This window comes from Rhinoderma darwinii, chromosome 8 (assembly GCF_050947455.1).
Source record: "Rhinoderma darwinii isolate aRhiDar2 chromosome 8, aRhiDar2.hap1, whole genome shotgun sequence".
NCBI lineage: Eukaryota > Metazoa > Chordata > Amphibia > Anura > Rhinodermatidae > Rhinoderma > Rhinoderma darwinii.
In genome coordinates, this window is record NC_134694.1 from 95,512,694 (window position 1) to 95,537,611 (window position 24,918).

General features: G+C 42.7%; 1 protein-coding gene across 1 annotated transcript; it reads right to left on the reverse strand.

Moving 5' to 3' along the window:
* Positions 1 to 10,242: 10,242 nt before the first annotated feature.
* On the reverse strand, positions 10,243 to 24,376 carry PHF6 (PHD finger protein 6). Its single transcript, XM_075834378.1, has 10 exons — positions 24,243 to 24,376; positions 21,849 to 22,022; positions 21,539 to 21,640; positions 21,014 to 21,147; positions 18,313 to 18,356; positions 17,476 to 17,645; positions 17,223 to 17,366; positions 14,440 to 14,544; positions 13,670 to 13,803; positions 10,243 to 11,044 (listed from the first exon to the last, which is right to left on the reverse strand). Exons 2-10 carry the CDS (start codon positions 21,984 to 21,986, stop codon positions 10,921 to 10,923), a joined length of 1,095 nt encoding a protein of 364 aa, XP_075690493.1. The 5' UTR covers positions 21,987 to 22,022; positions 24,243 to 24,376; the 3' UTR covers positions 10,243 to 10,920.
* Positions 24,377 to 24,918: the final 542 nt, after the last annotated feature.

Below are 24,918 nucleotides of genomic sequence, written 5' to 3' on the forward strand. Positions count from 1 at the left end.
GATAATGGAACACAGCCCCTTTGTACATAGCACCCCCGTAGATGGAACCCCCCTTCTTGTAGATAGTGCCACTGTAGGGGATCGCTCCAAGAGAAGTCCCTGACTTTACTGTCCATATATGGACAGCGTCTTCTCCTAGAGCGGAATCACCGGCCACAGCTGTGTCAGGGACGGCTGTAACCGGAAAATCTGCTTCAGGAGAAGTCCCTGGCATCACCATCCATATATGGACAGTGAAGTCAGGAACTTCTCCTGGAGCGGAATCACCAGCCACAGCGTTGGCGGCTATGGTGTGGGATTCCGCTTCAAGAGACGTCCCTGACATCACTGTCCAAATATGGCCCGTTGTGGCCGGGGATTCCACTTCAGGATTAGGGTACTTCTCCTGGAGCGGAATTCCCAGTCACAGCCTCGGCAACGCTGTGGCCGGGGGGAGGGAGCAAAAAAATCTCCTCCTCACATGCACTTCACACTGTGAGAAGAGAGTAACCGAGCGGCAGAAAGCACTGTCGTCACTCGGATCACATCCAAGTGACAGTCGTGCTTTAGACTTCTATGAGAGCCGTGCGGCTGGGAGAACGGCCCAAAATAGGGCATGTTCCACTTTTTTAAAAAGCCGGCCGTGTGAAGAGCCCTATTTGGAGACTATTGTCCTACTGCGACCGTGTGACGGCCATTCAAGGAACGGCCATCACACACCCGAGAACCCCTGTCGTGTGAATAGGGCCTAAGTAAATTACAAAGTTGTTATAGATCAGGTATACTACTAGATTAGCATAAATTGTATGAAAAGTTAGTGTCCATTTCAGCCGATCTGGAGCTTGGTCTATAGTCATATGTACATGTTCATCTAGAAAGCCAAACTCCCGGGTAAACTCTTGGTGCAGAAAATACAAAGTCTGACCTGAATTATGTTAACCGATGGGCGAAAAATAAACACTGAAACCTGGACTTTGAAGCAGGTCAAACACATGCGGTCTTTAGATAGCGATTAGCAAATTATGCAGTGATAATCCAGGCAGAAGGATAGTGATGGGCAGCAAGTGTGACAGCTCTATCTGAGAATTATCAAAGGGGAGGTTTCCGACCCCACCGATCAGTGGAAAGAAGGGGCTGCAGACGTGTAGGTCACTCTCGCCCATGCGGCTGGGTTTTGTAGAGCAGAACAGCCTTATTAATTTGAAATATACATTGAGCAACTCTTGAAGCGGAAGGTGGTTTTATAAATGAAATTAAATTCTAATGCACATGGCCGTATTATGGATCTGTGTTGTGCGCTTCAGTAAATGCTGCACCCATAGTATATTATAAGCCCATAATGTACCTACAGTTTTATATAGTTTTTTTTGCTCAGCTATGCCATGTTATGTAGGTGTAATAAAACTGTAAAAGAAAGTCACCTCCTCTGACCTATAGCAGGAGAAATGTGTGACCAGCTGCAACTCCTATACTATTTCAAGGAGTCCATTAAAGCGCACGGCTGACCATGTAATATTATATTATATATATATATATATATATATATATATATATATATATATATATATATATATATATTCGTGCCAATTCCACCGGAGAAGCTGCTCTTTCTTAGCGGCTCTCCCCTCTGGCTAAACAGACAACACCTATGACCCCTTAATGATGTTTCTCATAACTGTACTTCATAGTCAGTGGGGGACTATGGAGCGGACACGTCACACTAAGGGTATGTTCACACGGCAGCGTCCGTTACGGCTGAAATTACGGGCCTGTTTTCAGGAGAATACAGCTCCGTAATTTCAGCCGTCATGGCATGTTGAGGTGCTTTTGCGCTGCGTCAATTACGGATGTAAATGGAGCTGTTTTTCCATGGAGTCAATGGAAAACGGCTCCATTTAACGTCTGAAGAAGTGACAGGCACTTCTTTGACGCGGGCGTCTATTTACGCCCCGCCTTTTGACAGCGGGCCGTAACAAAAATGACCGTCGGAACAGAACATCGTAAGACCCATTCAAATGAATGGGCAGATGTTTGCCGACGCTATCGAGCCGCATTTTCGGACGTAAATCGAGGCGGAAAACGCCCGAATTACGTCTGTAAATAAGCCGTGTGAACATACCCTAACGGTTGGAAATGGAGAGAACTCCAATCCCATCCGTTTAAAGACTTAGATGCTGCGGTCAATAGCAACAGTGCCATTGAAGTCATTAGAAAGAGGGGTAGAGACCCTTTGTCAGATCATCGCGCCTCTCCTCCACGCAATTGCGGGGATACTGATGGTTGTCATTGCTTAACCCCTTCCTGACATTTGATTTAACTGTACACCATGCTGGTGAGGGGAAGTATGAAGTGAGCTCACGGGCTGCGCCCACTCGACACTCAACGCGTGTTGGCTTTATGTTACAGCCGACACTTTACCGTAGTAGCCGGAATCAGAGATAACTCTGATCCTGGCTGTTTAACCACTTTAATCAATAGCGACATAAGTATTGCAGAGAAAATTAAAAATTCAAAACTGCCCTTTTCAATTTTTAAAATAATGTAAAAAAAGAAATAAACAAAATTGGTATCGCCACATCTGTAAAGGTACAAATTATTCTAATATAACATTTAACCTGCAGGGTGAACGCAGCAAAAAAATGAAGTGATCAAAAAGGTTACCAATAGAAACTACACCTCGTCCCACAAAAAACAATTCTAAGGCTATGTTCACACGGGGTATTTTGCCGAGTTTTTTGACGCGGAAACCACGTCGCAAAACTCGGCAAAAACGGCCCGAGAACGCCTCCCATTGATTTCAATGGGAGGCGTCGGCGTCTTTTTCCCGCGAGCAGTAAAACTGCCTCGCAGGAAAAAGAAGCGACATGCCCTATCTTCGGGCGCTTCCGCCTCTGACCTCCCATTGACTTCAATGGGAGGCAGGAGAAAGCGTATTTCTCGCTGTTTTATGCCCGCGGCGCTCAATGGCCGCGGGCAAAAAACGGCGCGATAATTGCCGCGAAAATCGGCGTGCAGGGAGAGGAATATCTGCCTCAAAGTTCCAAACGGAATTTTGAGGCAGATATTCCTCCCCCAAAATACTCAGTGTGAACATAGCCTAACACCGCTCTATTGACAGAAAAATAAAAAAAAGTTATGGTTCTCAGAATTTGGCTACACAAATCTTATTTTTTAAGTTTTTCTTTGTAAAAGTAGTAAAAAAATAAATAAAAAAAATATATATATTTGGTATTGCTGTAACCGCATTGACCTGCAGAATAAAGTTAACATGGCGTTTTTACCGCACAGTAAACACATTTTTTTCCGTTTCTCAGTACATGGTACAATAAATGGTACCGTTAAAAACTTCAAATTGTCTCGCAAAAAATAAGCCTTCATATGGCTATGTTGACAAAAAAATAAAAATAAAAAGTTATGGCTTTTGGAGGGAAAAAAGCAGATGTATATATAAAAAAAAAAAAAGGTGATGCAGCAGCAAGGAAACATGACACTGGATAGAAAATAGTGCTTTCTTTTAGTAATGGGAGAATTGTAACCCTTTAATGACCAGTCCATTTGCTATTTTCATTTTTCCCTCTTTTATTGTACCATATAATATACTGGGAAACATAGAAAAAAAAAATTGTGGGGTGGAATGGGGAAAAAAAACCCCCCAAAAAACAAAAAATTGTTTTTTAGATTCATTTTTTTTATTTTATTTTATTTGGGGGACGTACGACTTTTATTAAATTTTTTGTGAAACTAGCTAAAAACAAAACAAACAGCAATTCTGGTGTTTTTATTTATTTACGGCATTCGCCGTGCAGGTTACATAATGTTATATTTCAAACTTTTACGGATGTGGCTATACCAAATTATGTGGGGAGTTTTGAATATGTTTTTTGTATATGACAGATAAAAACTATTTTCATTAGTCCCACTAGAGGACTTGAACCAACGATTCTTGGATTGTTGCAGGCTATACTGCATTACTAAATGTATAGCAGTATATTGTGTTTTATATTTGTATCCTGTATACAAAGCAGCTGTATCGTGCACTGAAACCTGTATCCGCCAGGTCAGTGGCACTGACGGGTTCAGTGAAGTTGGGTCCTGCGTGTCTCCGACACTGAGGATCCACCTGTTGTCAATCACATCGAAGTTATTATCTTAGATGTGCTCGATTACAGGTGCTGTGTGTCAGAGACTCGCCGGACCCGCTGTCACTGAACCCGTCAGTGGCGATGAACTGGCGGATACAGGTTTTAGCACATCATACACATTTTGCACACGCTGCGTAAAATTTCCGGTGCGTATTTTTCGTAAGGCAGCAAGTCAATTACTGCTGCGGAAAGTGGACAAAATTGCTGCGTTTTTCAGAGGTGATGTCACCATCTCCCAGGCATTGTGAAAAACGCAGCAAAATACGCACCATTTTCTGCAGTAAAATGCAGGAAATGGTGCGGTTTTCTCCTCAGCGGAATTTCTTCTAGTTTCTGCAGCAATTCCGTTACGTGTGGGCAAGTCCTTATTGTGGAACCATGTACATTGATCTTGACTGAGGCAAATTAGGCCTGCAGTTCTTTAGATGTTCGTCTGGGTTCTTTTGTGACCTCTTGGATGAGTCGTTGATACGCTCTTGGTGAAAATTTGGCAGGCCGGGAAGGTTCGGTTCACTGGAGTCCCAGAGAATTAGCAAATATAACCCTTTCTGGACTGGTAGATTTCAATTACTCTGTTTGGCATCTGTATTTGAATCTCTTTAGAACATGGCATCATGTGCTGCTTTTTGAGACCTTTGAACCGGCTTCACATTGCCAGACAGGTTCTATTTCAATTATTATTAGATTCAACAGGTCTGGCAGTAACCAGGCCTGGTTGTGGTTAGTCAAATTGAACCCAGTTTTCAAATTAATTTAGTTTAGGCCTTATTCAGACAGACATATATTACGTCCATGAGCGGTCCGTTGAAAAAAAAATAGGACGTGTCCTATTTTTTTTTTATTTTACGGAACACACACACACACACACACACACACACACACACAAATTTTTGGGACATTGGTTCCCATTAAAGAACAGTAGACCGAGTAAAACTTTTGTATTCATTTTAATAAAAAGAATCATTACCATAGGTGTTAATAAAGTTAAACCTGTACAGTAGAGCTAGACAATCTTTTGCACTACAGCGGTCATTTGTGCACTTTCAAGTACAGCAATAGGAAAAACAACATGACAAAAACATCTGCCATTATATCTATATTTACCCAGCGCCGAGCTTTAGTAATCCCTAGTAAAGCTTTACATGATAAATTCATAGCTATAGCCCAATGGCAGAACTGAATTAAATGCATGTAAATGTTACATACCACTATAAATAATTTACATGCCCAACTACACTTACTGGCACACACTAAATACCGCGATACATTATACTACACAGTATCTTGTCACTATACAGAAGAAGATGCTTGTCAAGAATATACAAATACAGGTATTTACATGGTAAGGCACTTTTCAAAGAACGTGACATCACAAGACCACACAATAGATTATACAGCAGGGTGCTCCTGATCTGTCCCCAAATCTTTTCACGATAAGAAAGCAGTACACAGCTCCTATGAGGATCAATATAGAACATGCAGGTGCCTTTACATCCCGGCATTCAAGAAGTTACAACAAAGCCCAATCTATGGCAAACACTGAATGATGCTGGAAACACACATCAAGTTTTTGGTGCAGTTTTTTTGTTGTTGAGCCAAATCCAAAAAGAATGGGAAATATAAAAAAAAAAAAAAAAAAAAAAAAAAGGAAGAAGAACTTGTACTACGCTTTCCTCCTGGATCCACTTCTCCACCAAAAACTCGATGTGTTTCCCCAGCCTCAGGCCGGGATCACACACAATTTTGATGTAGTTTTTGGCTGTTTGAGCCAAGGCCAGAAGTGGATCCAAGAGAAAGGTATAAAGAAAAGACGGATGCATCTTCTCTCTTGAATCCACGTCTGTGTTTCGCTCAACAAACTGAATCAAAGCCGTGTGTGATCCTGAAGATATTCTCACTGTGACATTGCAGCCGCAGAGCAAAAGCCGAAAATGGGGAAATCTGGTTGTTAATAGTGGTGTGCAGAGATAGCATTATAAATCGTGTGAAATGAGTATTCCTTATGGACATATATTTAACAAACCCCAGTCACTAAGGCCTCATGCACACGACTGTGTTCGGTCCGTGATATACAGTTCAGGGAGCCGGGCTTCTAGCATCATAGTTATGTATGACGGTAGGAGTCCCTGCCTCCCCACGGGACTACTGTCCCGAACTGAAACATGTTTTCAGTACGAGACCGTAGTCCCACGGGGAGGCAGTGACTCACAGCATCACATATCTATGATGCTAGGAGCCCGGCTCCCTGAAATGTGTTCTGTCCGAGAAATGCGGCCGACATGCGGTCCGTACATCACGGACCGAACACTGCCGCGTGCATGAGGCCTTACAACGGAATCTACACATACAGCTTTTAAATCCCTGGCATTACCCATCTCCTGCGGATTTCATTCATTGCAATGCACGAAATCCGCAATGTGGGAATCCGACTTTAGTGACTATACCCCAATGAGTTCTCAGGGAAGGGTAGAGAGCTTCACAATGCAGTATTTTGTCCAGAGTGGTTCAAGTGCTTTAAAGCTGAAAAGAAGGGGAACACAGGAGGTATTTCACAGTATATGTTGCACTTATATGTCTAGATGCGCACAAAATAAATTTGCCATACAGACAAATCTGTTTAATGGCTAGTGAATGGAAACTACCGGCAGTGGAGGAATCTTCAACGTGGAATTTGGATAAGTGATGATCTAAGAAATGGAGTCTTTTGAGTGTGTTCACTATGACATTCATCAGTGTTCACACAGTGCAGATTTTTTTTTTTTTTAAATGCCTGAAAAAAAAAAAAAACCTTAAATCTAAATAAAAAAAAAAAAAAAAAAAAGTAAAAAAAAAAGCCTTTCATTTATTCTTTAGCGAAGGATCCGCCTCTGGCTTTGACTAAATAAAATGTATGCAAAAACTTCATAACTTCACTGTGTGAGCAAGACCTAAAGATGTCCACCCATATAGGATGATCTGAGGGTTACAACTAAAAACAACCCCCTTGCCAAATAACGCTTTAGAATTTTGTTGGATCATTACTATGCAGTTTGAGAGAGGAATACTATTAGGCTGGGTTCACACACCCTATTTATGGACGTAATTCGGGCGTTTTAACCGAGAATTACGTCCGAAAATACGGCTCCTATGCGCCGGCAAACATCTGCCCATTCATTTGAATGGGCTTTACGATGTTCTGTGCCGACGGTAATTTTTTTTTACGCGCCGCTGTCAAAAGACGGCGCGTAAAAAAGATGCCCGCAACATGCCATTACGTCTGAAATTCCGGAGCGGTTTTCTCCTGAAAACAGATCTGTAATTTCAGCCGTAATCGACGCTGCCGTGTGAACATACCCTTAAGTATAGGTCCTTTTACGCCGGCCAATTATCAGGCAAACGAGCGTTCACAGAACGCTCATTCCCGATAATTGCCCTGTGTAAACAACGATCAGCCAATGAACGAGCAAACGCTCGGTCATCGTCTGATCGCATCGTTTTAAATACCGAAACCATTATTGTTGTCGGCAGCACTTCTCTGTGTAAGCAGGGAGATGTGCTGCCGACATAACCTAAACGTATGGGGACGAGCGATTGGAGTAACGGGCGCTCGTCCCCATACTTGCTTCATGTGAAAGGAGAAAAACGAGCGCCGATCAACGAGTGCGGTCATTTACACAGCCCACGTCGGGATGTGTAAGACGACCTTATGTGTTCTCATCTTCCAACTACAAAAACAAGAAACAATGGAAATCGGCAAATAACCAGCCAACCAACCAGAACAAGGGGTTAAACTACTGCTAAATTTGCATATTTAGCCAAATGAGACACTAACCCCGTCATTCAGTCCTCAGATGCGGCAGGGATTGGTCAATGTGACTTTAAGCAATACCTATAAGCAGCAGAGAAAAAAGTTCAATAAATGATGTATTACATATAGTTTATTACTGTGCCAGAGTTTGTGTTTAGATAATTCAGAATAGACCAACAAGCTACTAGAAATTTAGAAAACTTATCCAGAATGACAAGAAACTGAGCGGAAACGCACAAACTTCTTGCCTGAATATAATACAATTAAATGGTCTCTAATATCCCAACAACTTAGACCAGTTGGATGCTACTGTATAACAGTTTGAAAGGTAGATTCCTAATAAAGTCCACTAAATTAGTCTGTACAATGGGTGGTTTCAATAAACAGCGCCACTCTTGACCATGGGCTGTGTCTGGTATTGCAGCTCAGCTTTAAAATGACTTCGCTGCAATACCAGACACAGCCCATAGACAAGGGTGGCGCCATTTCTTGAAGAATCCACTCATGCATTTCTAATCTGGTGCAACCCCTTTAAACAGAGGCATCTACGAGACACAGATCTGCTGACTGACAGGCTTACTACTTACACTGCACCACCCAATCTACTCAGGACAACCCAGAGGTCTGTATAGTGGGCATTCTCAGAACGGACTAGGTTAACCCTTAAAGGCAATCTTGAAAATGCTCCTGTTTTAAGTGCACTTTAAAAATTGTACTGGACAAACGAATGTCCATGAACCCAATCAATCGTCACAACAAGTATATCCAAATATCTGAAATGTTTTCCATGTGTAGGACATGATTTACTCTGGCTAGAAGAATCAACTGCAAACATTTCCATTGATCATTTGTTTTCAGTCTTATGTAGATTTGTTTATTATGGCAAAAACATTGAAAGTACAGGGGTAGGAAGGTCAGCAGCTGGCACTGTGCGATCAGATCAACTAAAACCCCTAATCCTACTGCACCTCAACTCTTTGTTAGTGGCTTGAAGACTACCAGGGTTATTACATGGGACTGCCACTTTGGTTTCTACGTCCACTTTCTTGCAATCTGAAATGAGTTGAGCTTTATGCGTCGTGTTCCAAAGCTAGTGGCTTTATTTTTATTTTTTTGATAAACGGATTTCTCACCCATGACAGATCATGCTAGTGGGGCACACATGCAGAGATCCAAAAGGATTTGTCTAATTTATTATCTCTTAATTCAGCTAAATGATAAATCGGCATACATCCATTAGGCAAAGACAGCTGGAAAATAAAGTCTTAACATGATTTGTAGTTGCACAGATCTGGCATTTTTACAAATTTTACTCCAACTGATTTTTTTCCCCCCAGGTTTTATGTAAATAAAGCTCAATTTTCAAGAGCTCTGCTTGCTGTCAGAGTTAGAAACGTACTTGTTTACATCCAATGGCTAAAAACCTGTCCGATAATACGCTTACATCGGTGCAGGGTTCGGGCTGCAGGCCTAGTTTTAACTGGGCATGACCAAGACAGATACAACATGATTAGCTTATCAGAACAACCCATAGTATGAGGTTTGTTAGAATTGTATAACCTGCGGGACACAATGGCATGGACTTGTCCACACTGCAAGCCTGAAGTCTTTGTGTATGTTCACACGGCCTATTTTCAGACATTTTCCAGGCCGTAAACGCCCCAAAAAACGACTGAAAATATGGCGGCTGAACAACTCCAAACATCTGGCCATTGACTTTAAAAACTGCGCGAAAAAAAACGCCCCGTAAAAGTGTGTCACTTGAGACATTTTTCATTGGGTCATTAGAAAAACAGCTTCTAAAACGGTCGTAAAAAAAAAGAATCAAAAACCGCTTGATGCATAAAAATCGGCTGAAAAGCAGAGGCAGTTTTCCCTTGAAAACAGCTCCGTATTTCACGGACGTTTTTTGTTAGGCGTGTGAACATACACTGAGGCTATGTTCACATGAAGGCACATTTGTTCCTGAAATTTCGGTGCATGAAAACGGCCCATACATCTGAATGGAGTTGTTTCTGTAGCATGTGAATGAATTTCTACAAAACACCATACATACATGTGGAAGTCACAAAAATGTCTGCCAAACGTGAACCTACTCTCAAGGGGTAACTAAACGCAAAAAAAAAGTTTTTACATATCATAGTGACATTTCAGAAGTTTCGATCGGTGGTGTTCCGAGCACGGAGACCCCCACCGATCGCGAAAACGAAGCGGTGGAATCGTTGGGGTGAACGCTCTGCCACTTTGTTTCTGATCGGCTTTTCTGTGAAACAAAGCGGCACAGCGCTTACCCAATCGTTTCTGCCGCTTTATTTTAGTGATCGGTGGGGGTCTCAGAGCTCGGAACACCACTGATCGAAACTTCTGACAAGTCAAAAGTTTTTAGAAGTTTAATTACACTTTATAACTGGAGTTGCTTGCAGCTTAAGAATTATTCTTCCTAGAATAATTAAACAGCAGACAGCCCTAGGTTTTGATAATACACAACGTATTTATGTTGGGAAACAGACATGTACAATATTGCTGTACCAAACAATACAATACTGTCATACTTATGGCCGTTCCTAATAAAAAAAAAATTTTTTATTTATCACTTGAACAGCCTGGAATGCCAAGGGACTAAGGATGTTCAAAAAAATATATAATTGTGGAAGAGAAAAGAAAAAAAGCTCCCGACATGCGAGATAGGCGAATATTTCATTAATTTGCTGCCACATGGTAAGAAAAATACAATGCAGCAATAGTTTTCTTCCTGATTCCAGAAATTATAAAAAAAAAAAACAAAAAAAAAAAACAGAAAAACGCATGAATATGTGCAGGAAAATTCCTCCAATGCCTTCGGTGTTTTAAGGACTCCAGAACCCCACACAAGTCTGATACTTGGAAAATGGTTGTGTTTTTTTACAATCTTCGATAAAATGCAACTTGAAAAATGTCCAGCATTCCCCCATCATAGACGTGTGGTGTGCTGCCATGCTTGTGCACGTCCCTCTGATTTTTGTTGATTGGATCTTAATTTCCGTTGACCTGCGGAGGATTTCCATGCAATTCAGCTGCGTTCCCTTTGCTCCTGCTCTCACGTTCTTCATCTTCTTCATCTCTTTCGTCATTTCCACTGTGATTTTTACAATACAGCCTGAGGGATAGGAGTACATAAAAACAGATTATAATCAAAGAACATTCATAGTGGAATATGCCGACAAACTTGTATTCAGCTCCATATACAGTGTTGAATACCGCTTCCTACAGACAAAATATTAAGAAGGGTTGTCCGGTTTGGGGGCAGTTGATGACCTATTCACAGGATAGGTCATCAGTATATGATCGATGGAAGTGCGACATCGGTTTAGCTGTTCTAGCTGCCTCCGCGCACTGGAAGTTATGCAGGGGTTGGTGCAAGAAGCAGATAAGCCCGCTATACAGAGTGCGGAGCAATCTATTTCCGGCGGTGACCATTGCATAACTTCCAGTGCCGAAGGCAGCCAATTGATTCGGGGTCCGGACTAACACCGATCATATACTGATGACAGAACAAGCTGTCATATGTGTATATGAGGAATAACACTTTCTTGCCATTATATGAATTGTATGCTGCATTTATTTATTTTTTAGCAGTTTTTCCCTCTGCAGGGACTCTTCTCCAATTCTCAGTTGTCTCTTCTCCAATGGGTGGAGTCTAACTGCGATCATGTGTTCTATACACTGCACACATAGAAGAGGAGAATCCATCTTTCTAAAAAAAATATATTTCAGCAACACTCCAATTTAAGCAAAACAAAGTGCTTTATTCAATCGAATGCAGAGATGCGACGTTTCTGTCTAGCCTTAGGACCTTTCTCAAGCATTCTTGAGAGAGGTCCTAAGGCTGGACAGAAACGTCACACACACACACACACACACACACACACTGCAGACACATGGAGGAGATTATTCAGCAGTAATGAGTAGTGTAGCCGAGAATTCAGTACTGGGGTGAGATAGAACACTTATTAGGAAGCTACAGCAGCGTCTTTGTCTCTTTCTGCGCCTGCTCCTACCCCTCCCCTCTCCCTAGATTTCTATGGGCAGCTGTAGCCTGATCTGATGTGAACTGATATTCCTCAGTAAATTCAGTGTGAGTGAACAGTTAGGCCCCACGTACACTACCGTAGAATTTGACCGCAATTATGGACCCATTCGTTTCTATTGACCAAGAAAACCTTCCCGTATATTTAGGGGAAGGTGTCAGGGCCGTAGAAAGCCTCCGCAAAAGATAGGACATGTTCTATCTTTTGCTTTTTGCTATTTTGTTATTTCAGCACAGGCCGAAAATGCGGGTGGCTGTCTGTGGCCGTCAGCCATGCCCGTAATCGCGGAACGTGATTAAGAGCACGCCGTGCGCATGAGGCCTTAGGAAGGAAGGAAAGCAAAGGAGCCTAATAAGTAGAGAACGAGGCAAAGTTTCTTATATTTGCTCAAACTATTGATTTCTGCAAAGTCTAACGAAGAGTGAAGGATCTTTTACACGGCCAATGATAGGTTGAACCATGCGTTCGTAAGAATACTCGTTCCTATTCATTGCCCTGTGCAAACTTTAGAAGACGAACAAGCATAATCTACATCCGGAAGCTGAAAACTTGTCCTGCTCACACAGATGCATGGCTTGTTACAACATGAGAGAGCTCATGAGGCTGGGTTCACAGAGTAAATATTACGCTGTTAAACTGGCCTACAAACCCGCAACAAAATCTGTATGTGTTACATGCGCATTTCATTGCGGATGTAGCTGTGAATTTCACGCATTGCAATAAACGAAATCCACCCTAAGTCTAGATTCCTCTGCGGATTTTTTATGCTGGGTATGTTCCCACACATGATACGCTGCAGATTTTCTGCGACAGAAAATCGGAAGCAGAATCTCTATAAAAAGGCTGGTAAATCGGTCACAGAAATCCACACCAAATAGTGAGTTTTTCCTGCTCATATTGCCGCGGAAACAGTGGTTTTTTCCGCAGCGGTTTTACCTGCTTATTTAGTGTTAAGCATTGGTTATAGCAAATTATATGTGCACCTGCGGATTTCCAGAAATTTTTACTGCGTTTTCGCTACGTAAACTGCAACATAATTCAGTTGCAGAATTTCCGCTCCCCATTGAAATCTATGGGCCAAACACGCAGCATCTCCACACAGAACACACAGCATAAATTGACATGCTGCAGAATGGAAATACGCAACGCAGAACAATTTCCGCATGACTTTAGTGCGGTTTTTTTCGGCAGCGTGGGCATGAGATTTTCTAAATCTCATTCACTTTGCTGCTATTGTTAATTCTGATGAATTCCCACACAGAATTCCGGAGCGTTTAAGCTACGTGGGAACCCAGCCGAAGGGTGGATTCACACGTGGAAGATTTTGTTGTATAAACTTCTGCGACTTAAAATTAGTTCTATTCATCTGAATGGGATTTGCAAAAATCCATACACCTGCTGCAGAAACGACCCTATTCAAATGTATAGATGTAATTTCTGCAACAAATGTGAAGTTACCCTTAGTGAACGGACGTTGCAGATTAAGCAACCTAAATTCTGCACCAAACATGCGAAGTGTGAGCCTAACCTAATATACTTACAGCGGGCAACTGTGTGAGCAGGACAGGTTTACAGTCTCTAGAAGTACAATAAATAAATCAAACATTTATTGTTTGCAAGCAGAGATCTTGAAAACCTAGGAATTCAAACATCCATAAACGCTGCATCTAGGTCACACGATCACAAACTCTTACTTGTAAATTCCTCGTGACATATTTTCAATATATTTAGCCTTATCCTGTACTCCACAATGATAATGATAGGTTTTCACGCAAGCCTTGATTTCACATCCAATGGTAGCACCTAGAAGGCCACATAACGTACACTTCTGCAGAGGACAAAAATAAAAATAAATAAACATACAGTATATGCTTTTTTTGTTTTAATGAACTCTTTACAGAGATAGAACGGTAGAATTATGTATAAAAACTACAGCAAAGGAAACCTGGAAAATGTGACCACAGCAGCCAAGTTCAAAGGAATGATCCCTACAAAGAAAAAATAAATAAATTCTAAAATGTACACCGTGAAGCCCGGCTGCCCATAAGATTCTGTGCGCCAAAAAAAAAAAAAAAAAAAAGTACATGCTTTTAACCAAATTAGGGTACGTTCACACGGAGTTCTTTTGCATTCCTTCAGGAAATTTGATTTAGATTATGACCTGCCTGCACTTTTTGATGCGTTTTTTGCAGCTTCTTGTGCGCCGCTGGTAAAAAAAAAAAAAACGCAACGAAAAACGCTTTCTCTGCCTCCCATTGATTTCAATGAGCGGTCAGAGACGAAACCGTGGGGAGAAAGAGCGTGCATTTTTATATCAATGGGAGGCGATTTCGGACGTTTTTTTTGGTGCGGTTTCCTGTGCGTGTTCCGCATCAAAAACAGCGCCAAAAAACTCAGTGTGAACTAGCCCTTAGACCCACCGAACAAATCAGCTGTGGGGTGAATAAAATCTACATATATTTACCATACGTTTGCCGCGTTTCATTTCTTGTATCACAGTTTTTATGTCAAAATCTCCAACTTCGGCCCTTGAGGTTGTTGTTAGCTGGACTGTACCAGAGGAGAAAAGCTGGAGGAAAAGAGAATTTCAATTGCTTGGAATAACATTTTGAATTGGCACATGCAATGTGAGGGACACATGAGCTTCTCAGTGGGTTCTCCCATGTTATTACCTCCACACTTCATTGCTTAGCGGAGAAGATTGTAAACGATCATGAAAGAACAAAAAAATAAAAGACTTCGTATGTAAGAGGTCACTACAAAGGGGGTCATATACTATATAGAAGTGGTTCACAACCCGCAGTACGCATACCCCAAGAAATGCACTACAGGTCCAGGTGGTACGCAGCGGGCATCCAAGCGCTCTACCCATCTCGTTATCACATTTGTTTCTGAAAATAACACGATAGGGGCACAATTCTTCCACAAGAAATACCAGGTGCAGAAGACGGCTCCTGCTCAGAGATCCCCCTGATCGGCCGAGGAAGGACGGATTACGGCTCCTACTCTAAATATGCCTGTGTGTTTCTATACGTGTTCGCTTGTGTGTATACACGTGTATATAGATGTGTGCACTTTAACATATGCCTCAAAAGTCAGGGATTGTGGATTTTCAAATCAGCAGCATGTCAATTTCTGACGCGGATTTGTTGCAGATTTTCCCATTAACGCCTTAACGACAAAGGACAGATATATCCGTCCTATGCAGGAGCTAATTCCCGCATAAGGAAGGACATATCCGTCCTCAGATCGCATGGGTACTGCCAGTATACCCACGCGATCAGCGGCAGGATCACGGCTGTTACACACAGCCTGGCTCCTGCCCCAACTGTCGGAAACGAAGTGCGCTCCGATTCTGACAGTTTAGCCAATTAGATGCCGCTGTCAATAGCGACAGCGGCATCTAATGTGTTTGACAGAGGGAGGAAGCTCCCACTGTCACCCTATCGGCACCCCCGAAACAAAATTCAGGGACCTCGTCGGGTTTCAATGGCAGCCGGGGGCCTAACAAAGGTCTGCCTAATAGATTGCCTGTCAGTTTTAGGGTATGTTCACACACTTCGCAAAAAAAACATCTGAAGATACGGAGAGGTTTTCAAGGGAAACCAGCCCCTGATATTCAGCCGTTTTATGGGAGTCGAAGAAAAACTTGAAAGAAGTGACATGCACTCTTTTGCGGGCGTTTTTTAACATGGCCGTTTTTAAAGATGGCCACGTAAAAAACGCCCCGTCGGAACAGAACGCCGTTTTTCTGCTTCGGACGGACAAAAATAAGCAGTATGAACATACCCTTAGGGCTCATTCAGACAAACATGAATAACATCCATTTGCTGCGCAGGGATATCACGCGCAGCACACGGACCCATTGATTTCAATGGGGCCGTTCACACATGCAGCGAGTGTCCCGTACTGTAATCATGTTTTCAGTACGGGACAGTAGTTCCACGGAGAGGCAGGAACTCCTAGCATCGTACATAAGTATGATGCTAGGAGCCCGGCTCCCTGCACTGAGTTCGGTCCGGGACTTCCGGCCGAAATACGTCCGTCCATTACGGATGTTAATGTGGTCGTGTGAACCCAGCCTTAGAGAGAATGAGAAGTACTGCTTTATAGCATCAAATTTTTTCCAAAAGCTAAAAACATAGCAAGTTTATTTGTAGGCGGAAAACAAATAAATAGTGGGATGGTGGTATTTTTGTGCATTTCTTGGAACAAATCAACTGCCAATACAACTGCAGTATTCAATGAAGGCCGTTTTAAACTGCTTACCCGACATATGCCAAAAGTGTTTTTTTCGTTTTGTTTTATACGTCAGAGTCAAACTTTTTTCCCTTTTACAGTATTTCACAGGGTAGTCAACTACACTATTCAATACAGAGGCATCCCGCAAAAAAACCTTAAGCCTGGTGGTAAACGGTTGTTTTTTTGAATGGGAGCCTATTAGCGAAGTATTATGTGGACACGTCAGGAGCATTTTCGAATGTATACTGCAAATGCAGTGCAGCGATAAAACACTTATAAACACCAGTGAGTACCACTGGAAAAACCACGTATGTATTTACATGGGATTTTGCCACCGTTCTGTTAGTTTTTTTTTTCTTAATAACCGTTCCCATTCACAGGTTCTGAAAATAATGCGGGTTTTCAGCTGCATTATTTGCACCGCCTGTGATAGTATCCTGAGAAGTAACAATCTAAACTTGTTTAGAAAAAAAAAAAAAAAAGCTCAAAGCTGGTGCGGATGACAAAGGGGGAGGGGGCTAATGCGGTGAGAGTCCTCGTCACACTTATACTATCAATTTGTTGGGGGGGGGGGGGGGGGAGGGGGATCTACAGAAAATGGGCTCAGAACTGCATTAGAAGTTTCGGAATTTTTAAAGGAATCTGTATAGAAGCGTAACAAAGCACATCAGTAAGGCTAGATTCACATGGGCCGGAAACGCTGCGGATTTTACGTGCAAAAAATCTGCAGTGGATTACAATCCCAGCCATGTGGATGAGATTTGAACAAATCTCACCCAGAAACCGCTGAACATTTTCCGTAGCATGCTCATTTTGTTCCCGATGTTCACTGCGGATTGCACCCTGCTTAATGTAGAAGGGGTGAAAACCGCACGAAACACGTGTGGATTTTGCTGCACAAACAATGTGGATAATTGGTAACAGCATTCCCATTTTGTGTGAATCCAGCCTTATTCTGATCCACCACAGTAAACTAATTATAGAAGATGAAGTACGAGTCCATACCATGCACTTGTAGTGAGCGGCAGCTTTTTTCGCATTAAATACATGAAGCTTTCCACGTGTTTCATTTTCCTCATCACCAGCATGACAGAAGCCACATTTCGGTCTGCTGTCACTGGGGCTGCTTCTGTGGGGTGACCGGTCTCTCTGTAGGGAACAGCAAAACAAAAATCTTATGTTACCACATTCATGCCCTGAAAGATATTACTAGAACCATTAAAACATTCGCTCCCCTCTACCCCCGGCCACAGCTTACACTGGAGCTGCTTTCTGTCTCCTCTGCACAGTGTGACGATGTGAGCCTGCTCTCCTCAGACTGTCCTCTGGAATTTGCAGTCCTTGACTTTCCTCGAGTGCCCCTTCCCCTGCCGCGGTTACGAGGAGATGGACTCAAGTCTCTGTGGCCAAACCCTTCTTCTAATTCATCTATATAGAATGAAAAAATAAAGAAGTCTGACTGTAAATACAGCGTGACGACAGTCTATCATAGCACTGTACATTATACAAAGAAACCCTATGAGCGTATGGCATCGACACACGACGAAACGTCAGCGCTGGAGGTAACAAGTTCAGATGGGTGTAGATACAAAAAATGTCATCTAGGGGCAGCAATTCAATACCATAATGGGAGCAGCAACTTTTTTTTTTTTTTTTTAACAGAACTGAAATCTAGATTTATCATCATAACACGTGACACCTAGATTTTTCTATTACAGCAACTGTGAGGAGATCGTACCGAAAGTAACAAGTGATTTACTTTCATTTATAGGACAGAAAGCCACGTCAATATTACGTGAGCTACAAACTATACTGTATTTAGATTTGCCAGACACAAATGTGGGACATCAAAACAGGTGAAAGAGAAAAGTGAGAGGTGTTGCCCATAACAACCAGCGCCCAAACTCTGAAAGTACCATTTTATTGGTTGCTATGGGTAACTGCCCCACTTTTCTTTTGCACCTCTTTAATCTCCAAGATTCAACTGAAACGGTTTACAAATGTATGAGATGTCCAATGTCATGAATGTGTTAAGTTCGGCCTTTAAAGTCATCCAAAATCATGCAGCTCAAGAGGTTTCCAGATGAAAACTTACCTTCTGAGTTACGCATCTGTTCTTTGTGTTTTCGGCAATAAATCCTAAAATAAAAAGGAGGACAAAAATAAATTTAAAAAATTGTTGAGACATGAAGTTTAAGCACAGTGTAATATGTAAAGGATTAATTCCCACAACCGGTTTAATAAAACATTCTTACCTTTTTGATCCACAGCACAGTGTGATTGTGCAGTGAAAGAAGCTGGGCTGGAACAATGAGAAGTGTATGTCACTGATTGGTCGCTGATTGGTCGGTCTCATACACTCCTCTGTACAACACCCAGTTGGTAAAAAGTAAAAACACGCCCAGTTGTCCATTGAGAAACTAATTAGCATAAATCTAAAATTGCTCATAACTTGCTCAAAAATGATCGTTTTTCAAAATGAAAACCACTGCTGTTATCTACATTACAGCGCCAATCACATTATGTAGGAGATCGGGCACTTATAATCTGGTGACAGAGCCTCTTTAAGGCCCCCTACACACACTGACGACTATGTTGCAGAATTTTCTGCGACTGAAATGCAGTTCTATTCATCGGAATGGGGTGGTTTCTGCAGCATGTGCAGGGGGGGCCTCAAAAGATGCCAGCAGTATTTCTGTTGATGACCACGTGAGGTTTGTTAGGCCCTACTTCAAACCTCCTATACAGCAACATAGTGATGCAAAGCGTGGTAACACTTGATAACACGCTACCTCGCAATGAAAAAAAAAAGCCAGATCACATATTAGACAGTCCAGAACTCCATGTACCTATCCATTCCACTATAGCAGTGCTTTATGATGGGCAGGGTTTAGACAGATACTGTAATTTCCTTAACTGAAAGGTCTGCCCATTATGCCCTAGAGAAGGCAATAGTAGCCCCAGGACAGTACACATTGAACTGACCACGGTCCTTCACAATCCAACTTTACTGCATCATATGTATGTTGGTCGGGGGAAGGGGGGAGGCGGGAGGTTGAGACACAGAAGCACGACATAAAAAATAAAAAAATGTAGGTATTATAACACTATCCAGTATGCAGGTGACAAAGTTGCACAGTAGGCTGCACGAATGGACAGATTTGTTGCACCCACAAAATACACACTAGACAACAAACCTTAGACAAGTTATATCTCTAAAAACTACTATACTTTTGTTCAATACCATAAAATAAATTTTCAACATTAGTGAATAGAACGTGAACGGTGTATCTATTATACCGTCTGTCCCTAACCCCTTCACGCACCAGTATGTGCCGGTACGTCCTGGTGCAGGGGGAGAAGTATGGAGCACGCTCACGCCATACGCTGCGGGTGTCAGCTGTGTTTTACAGTTGACAACTGGGACTAACTGCTAGGAACAGCGATCCCTCAAATGCTGCGGTCAATCTCAACTGCAGCTTCTGAGTCGTAAGAGAGAGGGGGGCAGGAGCCTGTAAAAATGACAATATACTGCAATACATTAGTATTGCAGCGTATTGTAACAATTGCTGGTTCAAGTCCCCTAGAGAGACTAATAAAACGTGTAAAAAAAAAAGTTCAATAAAGTCTTTAGTAATGAAAAAGAATAAAAAAATAAAAATTAAGTTACATAGTACGGTTGAAAAAAAAAAAAACACATGTCCATCAAGTTCAACCAAGTTCATTGGATGTTGTAAAAAACAAAAACAAAAAAAAACTGTTCCCCGAGTGTAAAAAGAATAAAAAAAGTGGTATCGCTGTGTCCGTAAAAGTCTAAAATATTACAATATAGCGTTATTTAACAGAGAACACCATAAAAAAATTGAAACCGCCTTTCTGGTCAACTTTGCTGCCAAAAAAAAAAATTCGAATTAAAAAGTTGTACATACAAACAAACGGTAAATCTAAAAACTACAGCTTGTCCCCAAAATATATATATATATATATATAAAAAAAAATAGATATAATTTTGATATCAATGTAATCACATTGCGCCCAAGAATAAAGTTCAGTTGTTGTTTTTACCACACGGTGAAAGCCATAAACATGAAACCCAAAAACTAATGGAGGAATCACAGTTTCCCAATTTCAGCCCACAAATAATTTTATTTTCAGTTTCCCAGAACATTAAATGGCACTTTAAATGCTACCAATAGAAACTACAACTCCTCCCGCAAAATGTAAGCCCTCACACCGCTGTATTGACGGAAAAATAAAAAACTTTATGGCTCTTAGTAGGCAGGAAGTGAAAAACGAAAAAAAGGGGTCGTGTCCTTCAGGGGTTCTCTGGGACTTTTATATTGATGGACTACCCTAAGGACAGGTCATCAATAACAGATCAGTGAGGGTCCGACTCCTGGTCAAAAACGAAGCTGTGGCCTCTTCACAGTTTACTCTTCCGTAACGGCTGTGCCTGGCATTGCAGTTCTCTGCAGCCCGGTCCAATACACTTGAGTGCGAACAGAACTGCAGTACCAGGCTGAGGAAGCACGCTACGCCTGGTAAACCATGAAGCGGTCGCGGAGGCCCTTCAGTCAGCTGAACGGTTGGGGTATCAGAAGTCAGACCCCTGTCGATCTGATGTTGATGACCTATTCTAATGGTAGGCCATTAATACCAGTGCTGGAAAACCTCTTTAAAAGCGAGAAATGGTAAAATCCTGCACTAGCACAGTCTGGTGATTTTTCACCAAAGCCGCTTTCACTATGTGAAAACATCAACTACTGGAACATTTAGGAAGAATTCATTGTTCTTACAGATATATTCCTTGTGATGGATTTTCCTGCATCTGGGCTTTATCGTGCAGAGCGCAGTGATAATGATAGGTCTTTCGGCACGTCTTCATCTCACACCCAATTGTTGCACCAGGACAGTGACACAAAGTGCACATCTAGGAAGACAAAACAGAAAGAAAGTCATTAGACATGCACATCTAGAGCCAGGTCTACTAAAGCCAGTCATATTGGACTGCCTGGGTCCATCCATTACTCTGTGTGCATCTGAACAAAAAAAAGCAAACCCTACAGTGCCGGCTCCATACTGAAACCAGGAGCCTAGGGGACGGAGCAGGATTCTCGGTCTCCCAACTGTATCGTTGGGTGCAGCACTATGTGGCTCAATACTACAGAGCCATAGGCACTCTGTGTGCAACCATATAGGGGAAGTCACAGCCGGCCATGGACCCAACCTCTTCAACTAAAAACATGACATACATTTTGTGCTGCACTATTAAACTTAAAATGTATTTGTCACAACTTATATTTGTATAAATAGAGACATACCAGTTTCTTGCCCCTTCTCAATTCCTTCTGTATGTCTTCTATGGAAAACCCACCAAGGTTTTCACTGTCAGATTGTGAAGATACAAGTGCGGAAGAAAACAGCTGAATAAAAGGAAATAATATTTTCAGTAACCAGTTGTTTGACGAATTTACTATACTTCAAATATATCAAATCTAAACAGGAGATCAAGTCGATACAGACAAGTTTTATGTCTCAGTGCAAACATATATTATAACAAACACAATATAAACACATACAGAAAGTGTAAATAAAATAAAACCATTGTTTTCCTCGAGATTTGATACCCACCAAACATCTATGATGTGCTGCCACCTTCTGGTTATTGGACATCAGTAGCTGCCCACATTCTTTTTCTCTGTTTGACCTGCAGAATCCACATTTATGTTGCCGCAATGATCCTTTTTTCTGTCCAGAAGAGCCTGACATGGTCTGCAGCTTGTTCTACGACAGGTTCACAAAACACTGGAGAGAAGAAAAAAAAAAGAAAAAACAAAAACGTGAAAAATATATTACGGTTCCATGAACTCAATTTAAGAATACTATGGCTCTGTTCACATGTGTCAGAGGGCTCTGTCGAGGCTTCTGTTTTTGCCGGACAAAACAGCACTGCAAGATGTAAACCGTAAATGTCAATGGGCTCCATCGGACGCTGTTTGTTTCGGTCACGCAAAGGACATTCTGCTTCTAGGACAGTCCAGAACAGAAACCCCAAACGCAAATGTGAACGAAGCCTTACCTGGATATACTGCCTCTAAGATCTGCAGGTTTCCACCTCCAACTAACTCCCTTTCCCACAAGGACAGGGAACAGTCCGGTCTGACTTCAGCCCTACTACATAATGTCCAATTACAAAGTACAACATGGTGAGGAGGGAGCCCTGAGAGCATTGCAGATGTTGATGGTCCCTCTGGCATAGGCCATCATTGGTTACCAGGAAGTGTCAGGAGAGAGAATATTTTCTCTTACTTCCTATTGCAAACAAGATCACAAGACACGCACCAGGAGAACCTGCACATCTCAGAGGAGTCGCACCTAGGTACGTGAAATGGGAGAACTGCCAAATCCTTCTGCAGAAGGTCGAGGATAGCTGAGATTTGCCGCATGTCTTATAAAGGAGGTAACGCTCCATTACAGTGAATGGGCACTCAGCCGCTTCAGTTTCTATCATAGACTTTAATAGCCGGTGTGTGGAAGACCAAGTACCCCTGATCTAGGGTGAGTGTCCCGGTGGTCAGACTTCAACTGATCCTACATTTATGTCATATTAAATGGGTGTTAAAGTAGTTGGTCAGTTGATCTTTAGCATCCAAGTGTCAGTGTCATTTGTTACTTTGGGGCAACTGAGAGAATTGTAAACGGCATGTGGTAAATGTCAGCATTATATACACAAGAGCGGAGTCCCACTCGAGCATCACCTACCATCGGAGTGCCGTATATTTCCTAGATATTGTAAATCTCAGCATGTCATGTGGCAGTGGTGCTTTAAAGGGGTTATCTTTAGTTTTTTTATTTAACCCTTTTAGTTACAAAAATTCCTCAAGTCAGTAAATGCCCCACCCCCACATTCTATCCAATGTTCAGGACACCCAAACTTTGAAAAGAAAAGGCATCCCCACTGCAGCCTTGTCAAAAAAACATCCTCGCAACATGGCTGCAGCAGGGACACCCTTCCTGTGCAATACACGCGTGTTTTGTACGTGGCACAGACGAGTTATTCGTGCAGCTGTAACGTTCACATGCAGCGGCGCTCAGGTCAGCGGGCACTGTATGGAGGAAGGGTGTGTTTAACATGGTCTATAAGATGTATAGAAAGCGTGAACACCCTCAACCTTGAGCCTCTCGACACTGTATAGAGAAAAGCAGACCGATCTCTCCTTACAAATGCGCTGTCTGCCCTTTGGATGGCGCTGTCCATCCTCAGCACTGTTTTAGATACATATCCACAATCATTACTCATTCAAGACTTAGAAATCAAATCAGAAACGCAGGAAATTATTCTGTACTAAACAGACCCAAAAGTTACGTGCCTCTTGCCAGCGCAATGACTGAGAAAACATGTAGGGAGATTTACTACAGGGGCCGGATGACATCTGTCCTTCGCAGTCTCAAACCACCAGCAAATCTGAGCAGGGTCCTACTTATAATAGTCCCTTTAATAACACTGGTAGTTTATTTACATATGTTAGGACTGTTACCTGGAAACAAGCAGCGCAGCCAGTGGGTGACTACCATGGAGCTCCTTACATACTACAGCGTGTAGCTCGGTCATTGAGAGGTGACAGGGCCAGGTGAGGTCTGCTCCTGACATCTGTAATTTACCACAAGAGCCAAGCAATGGGGACACTTTATTTCAAGAAATCTGGTAGAATGTCCCTCCTGACAGTTTAGTACAAGCCCCCCAATACCTCACATTCCCCCTCACTATAAATCACAGAGGTCACACTGCACAGCACCACATCTGGGTGACATGACGCGCTCCGCTACTATTCACTCCCCTCACCGGTCATTCATTCATCCCCCTGACGTCCCACTGTTTCCACATCACCCCCTGCACCACAATGGGATCCTGCGGGAGTCACAGGCTGCTCGGCCTCCCGCGGCTCCATAGAAGGCGGGCTCTGAAGCCTTACACTGCGTCACGGAACACCGGGTTATCTCTGCCCGTCCTCTGCCCATACTCACCCGCCGAGCCGCGCGCCCTCCTGCCAGCACTGTCACTCTTATTCCAGGAACAGCTCAGTAATCTCTAGTGTTTGTTTCCTTTCATTCGAAGACGCATAACGTGCTGACGTCACGCCAACGGCGGGAAGAACCGTCACACGCCCCCCTGTACGCACGCAGCGTATCAACCCCTCTCTGTCCACATCTAGGCGCTCATATTGTGTGCTCAGCTGCACCTGGAGTCACTGGATAACCGGAGAGAATATGACTCTGTTAGGGGGGATTCACACGAGCGTGTATTCGGTCCGTGCGGGCCGCGTGGTTTTCACGCGGCACGCATGGACCAATACAAGTCTATGGGGCAGTACAGACAGTCCGTGCTTTTTGCGCAGCGTTTGTCTGCTGCGCAAAATGCGCGACAGGTTCAATAACTCTGCGTATTTCGCGCATCACGCACCCATTGAAGTCAATGGGTGCGTGAAAATCACGCGCACCACACGGAAGCACTTCCGTGGGACGAGCGTGATTCGCGCAACAGCAGTGAAAAGGATGAATGAAAACCGAAAAGCACCACGTGCTTTTCTGTTTCCGAACATCCAAACGGAGTGTCTTTGCGTACCGAACTTCACCGGGTTCGGCCAAACTCGTTTTGGCCGATCCCGGCAAAAAAATTATCGGTACGCGACGTCAGGAGATA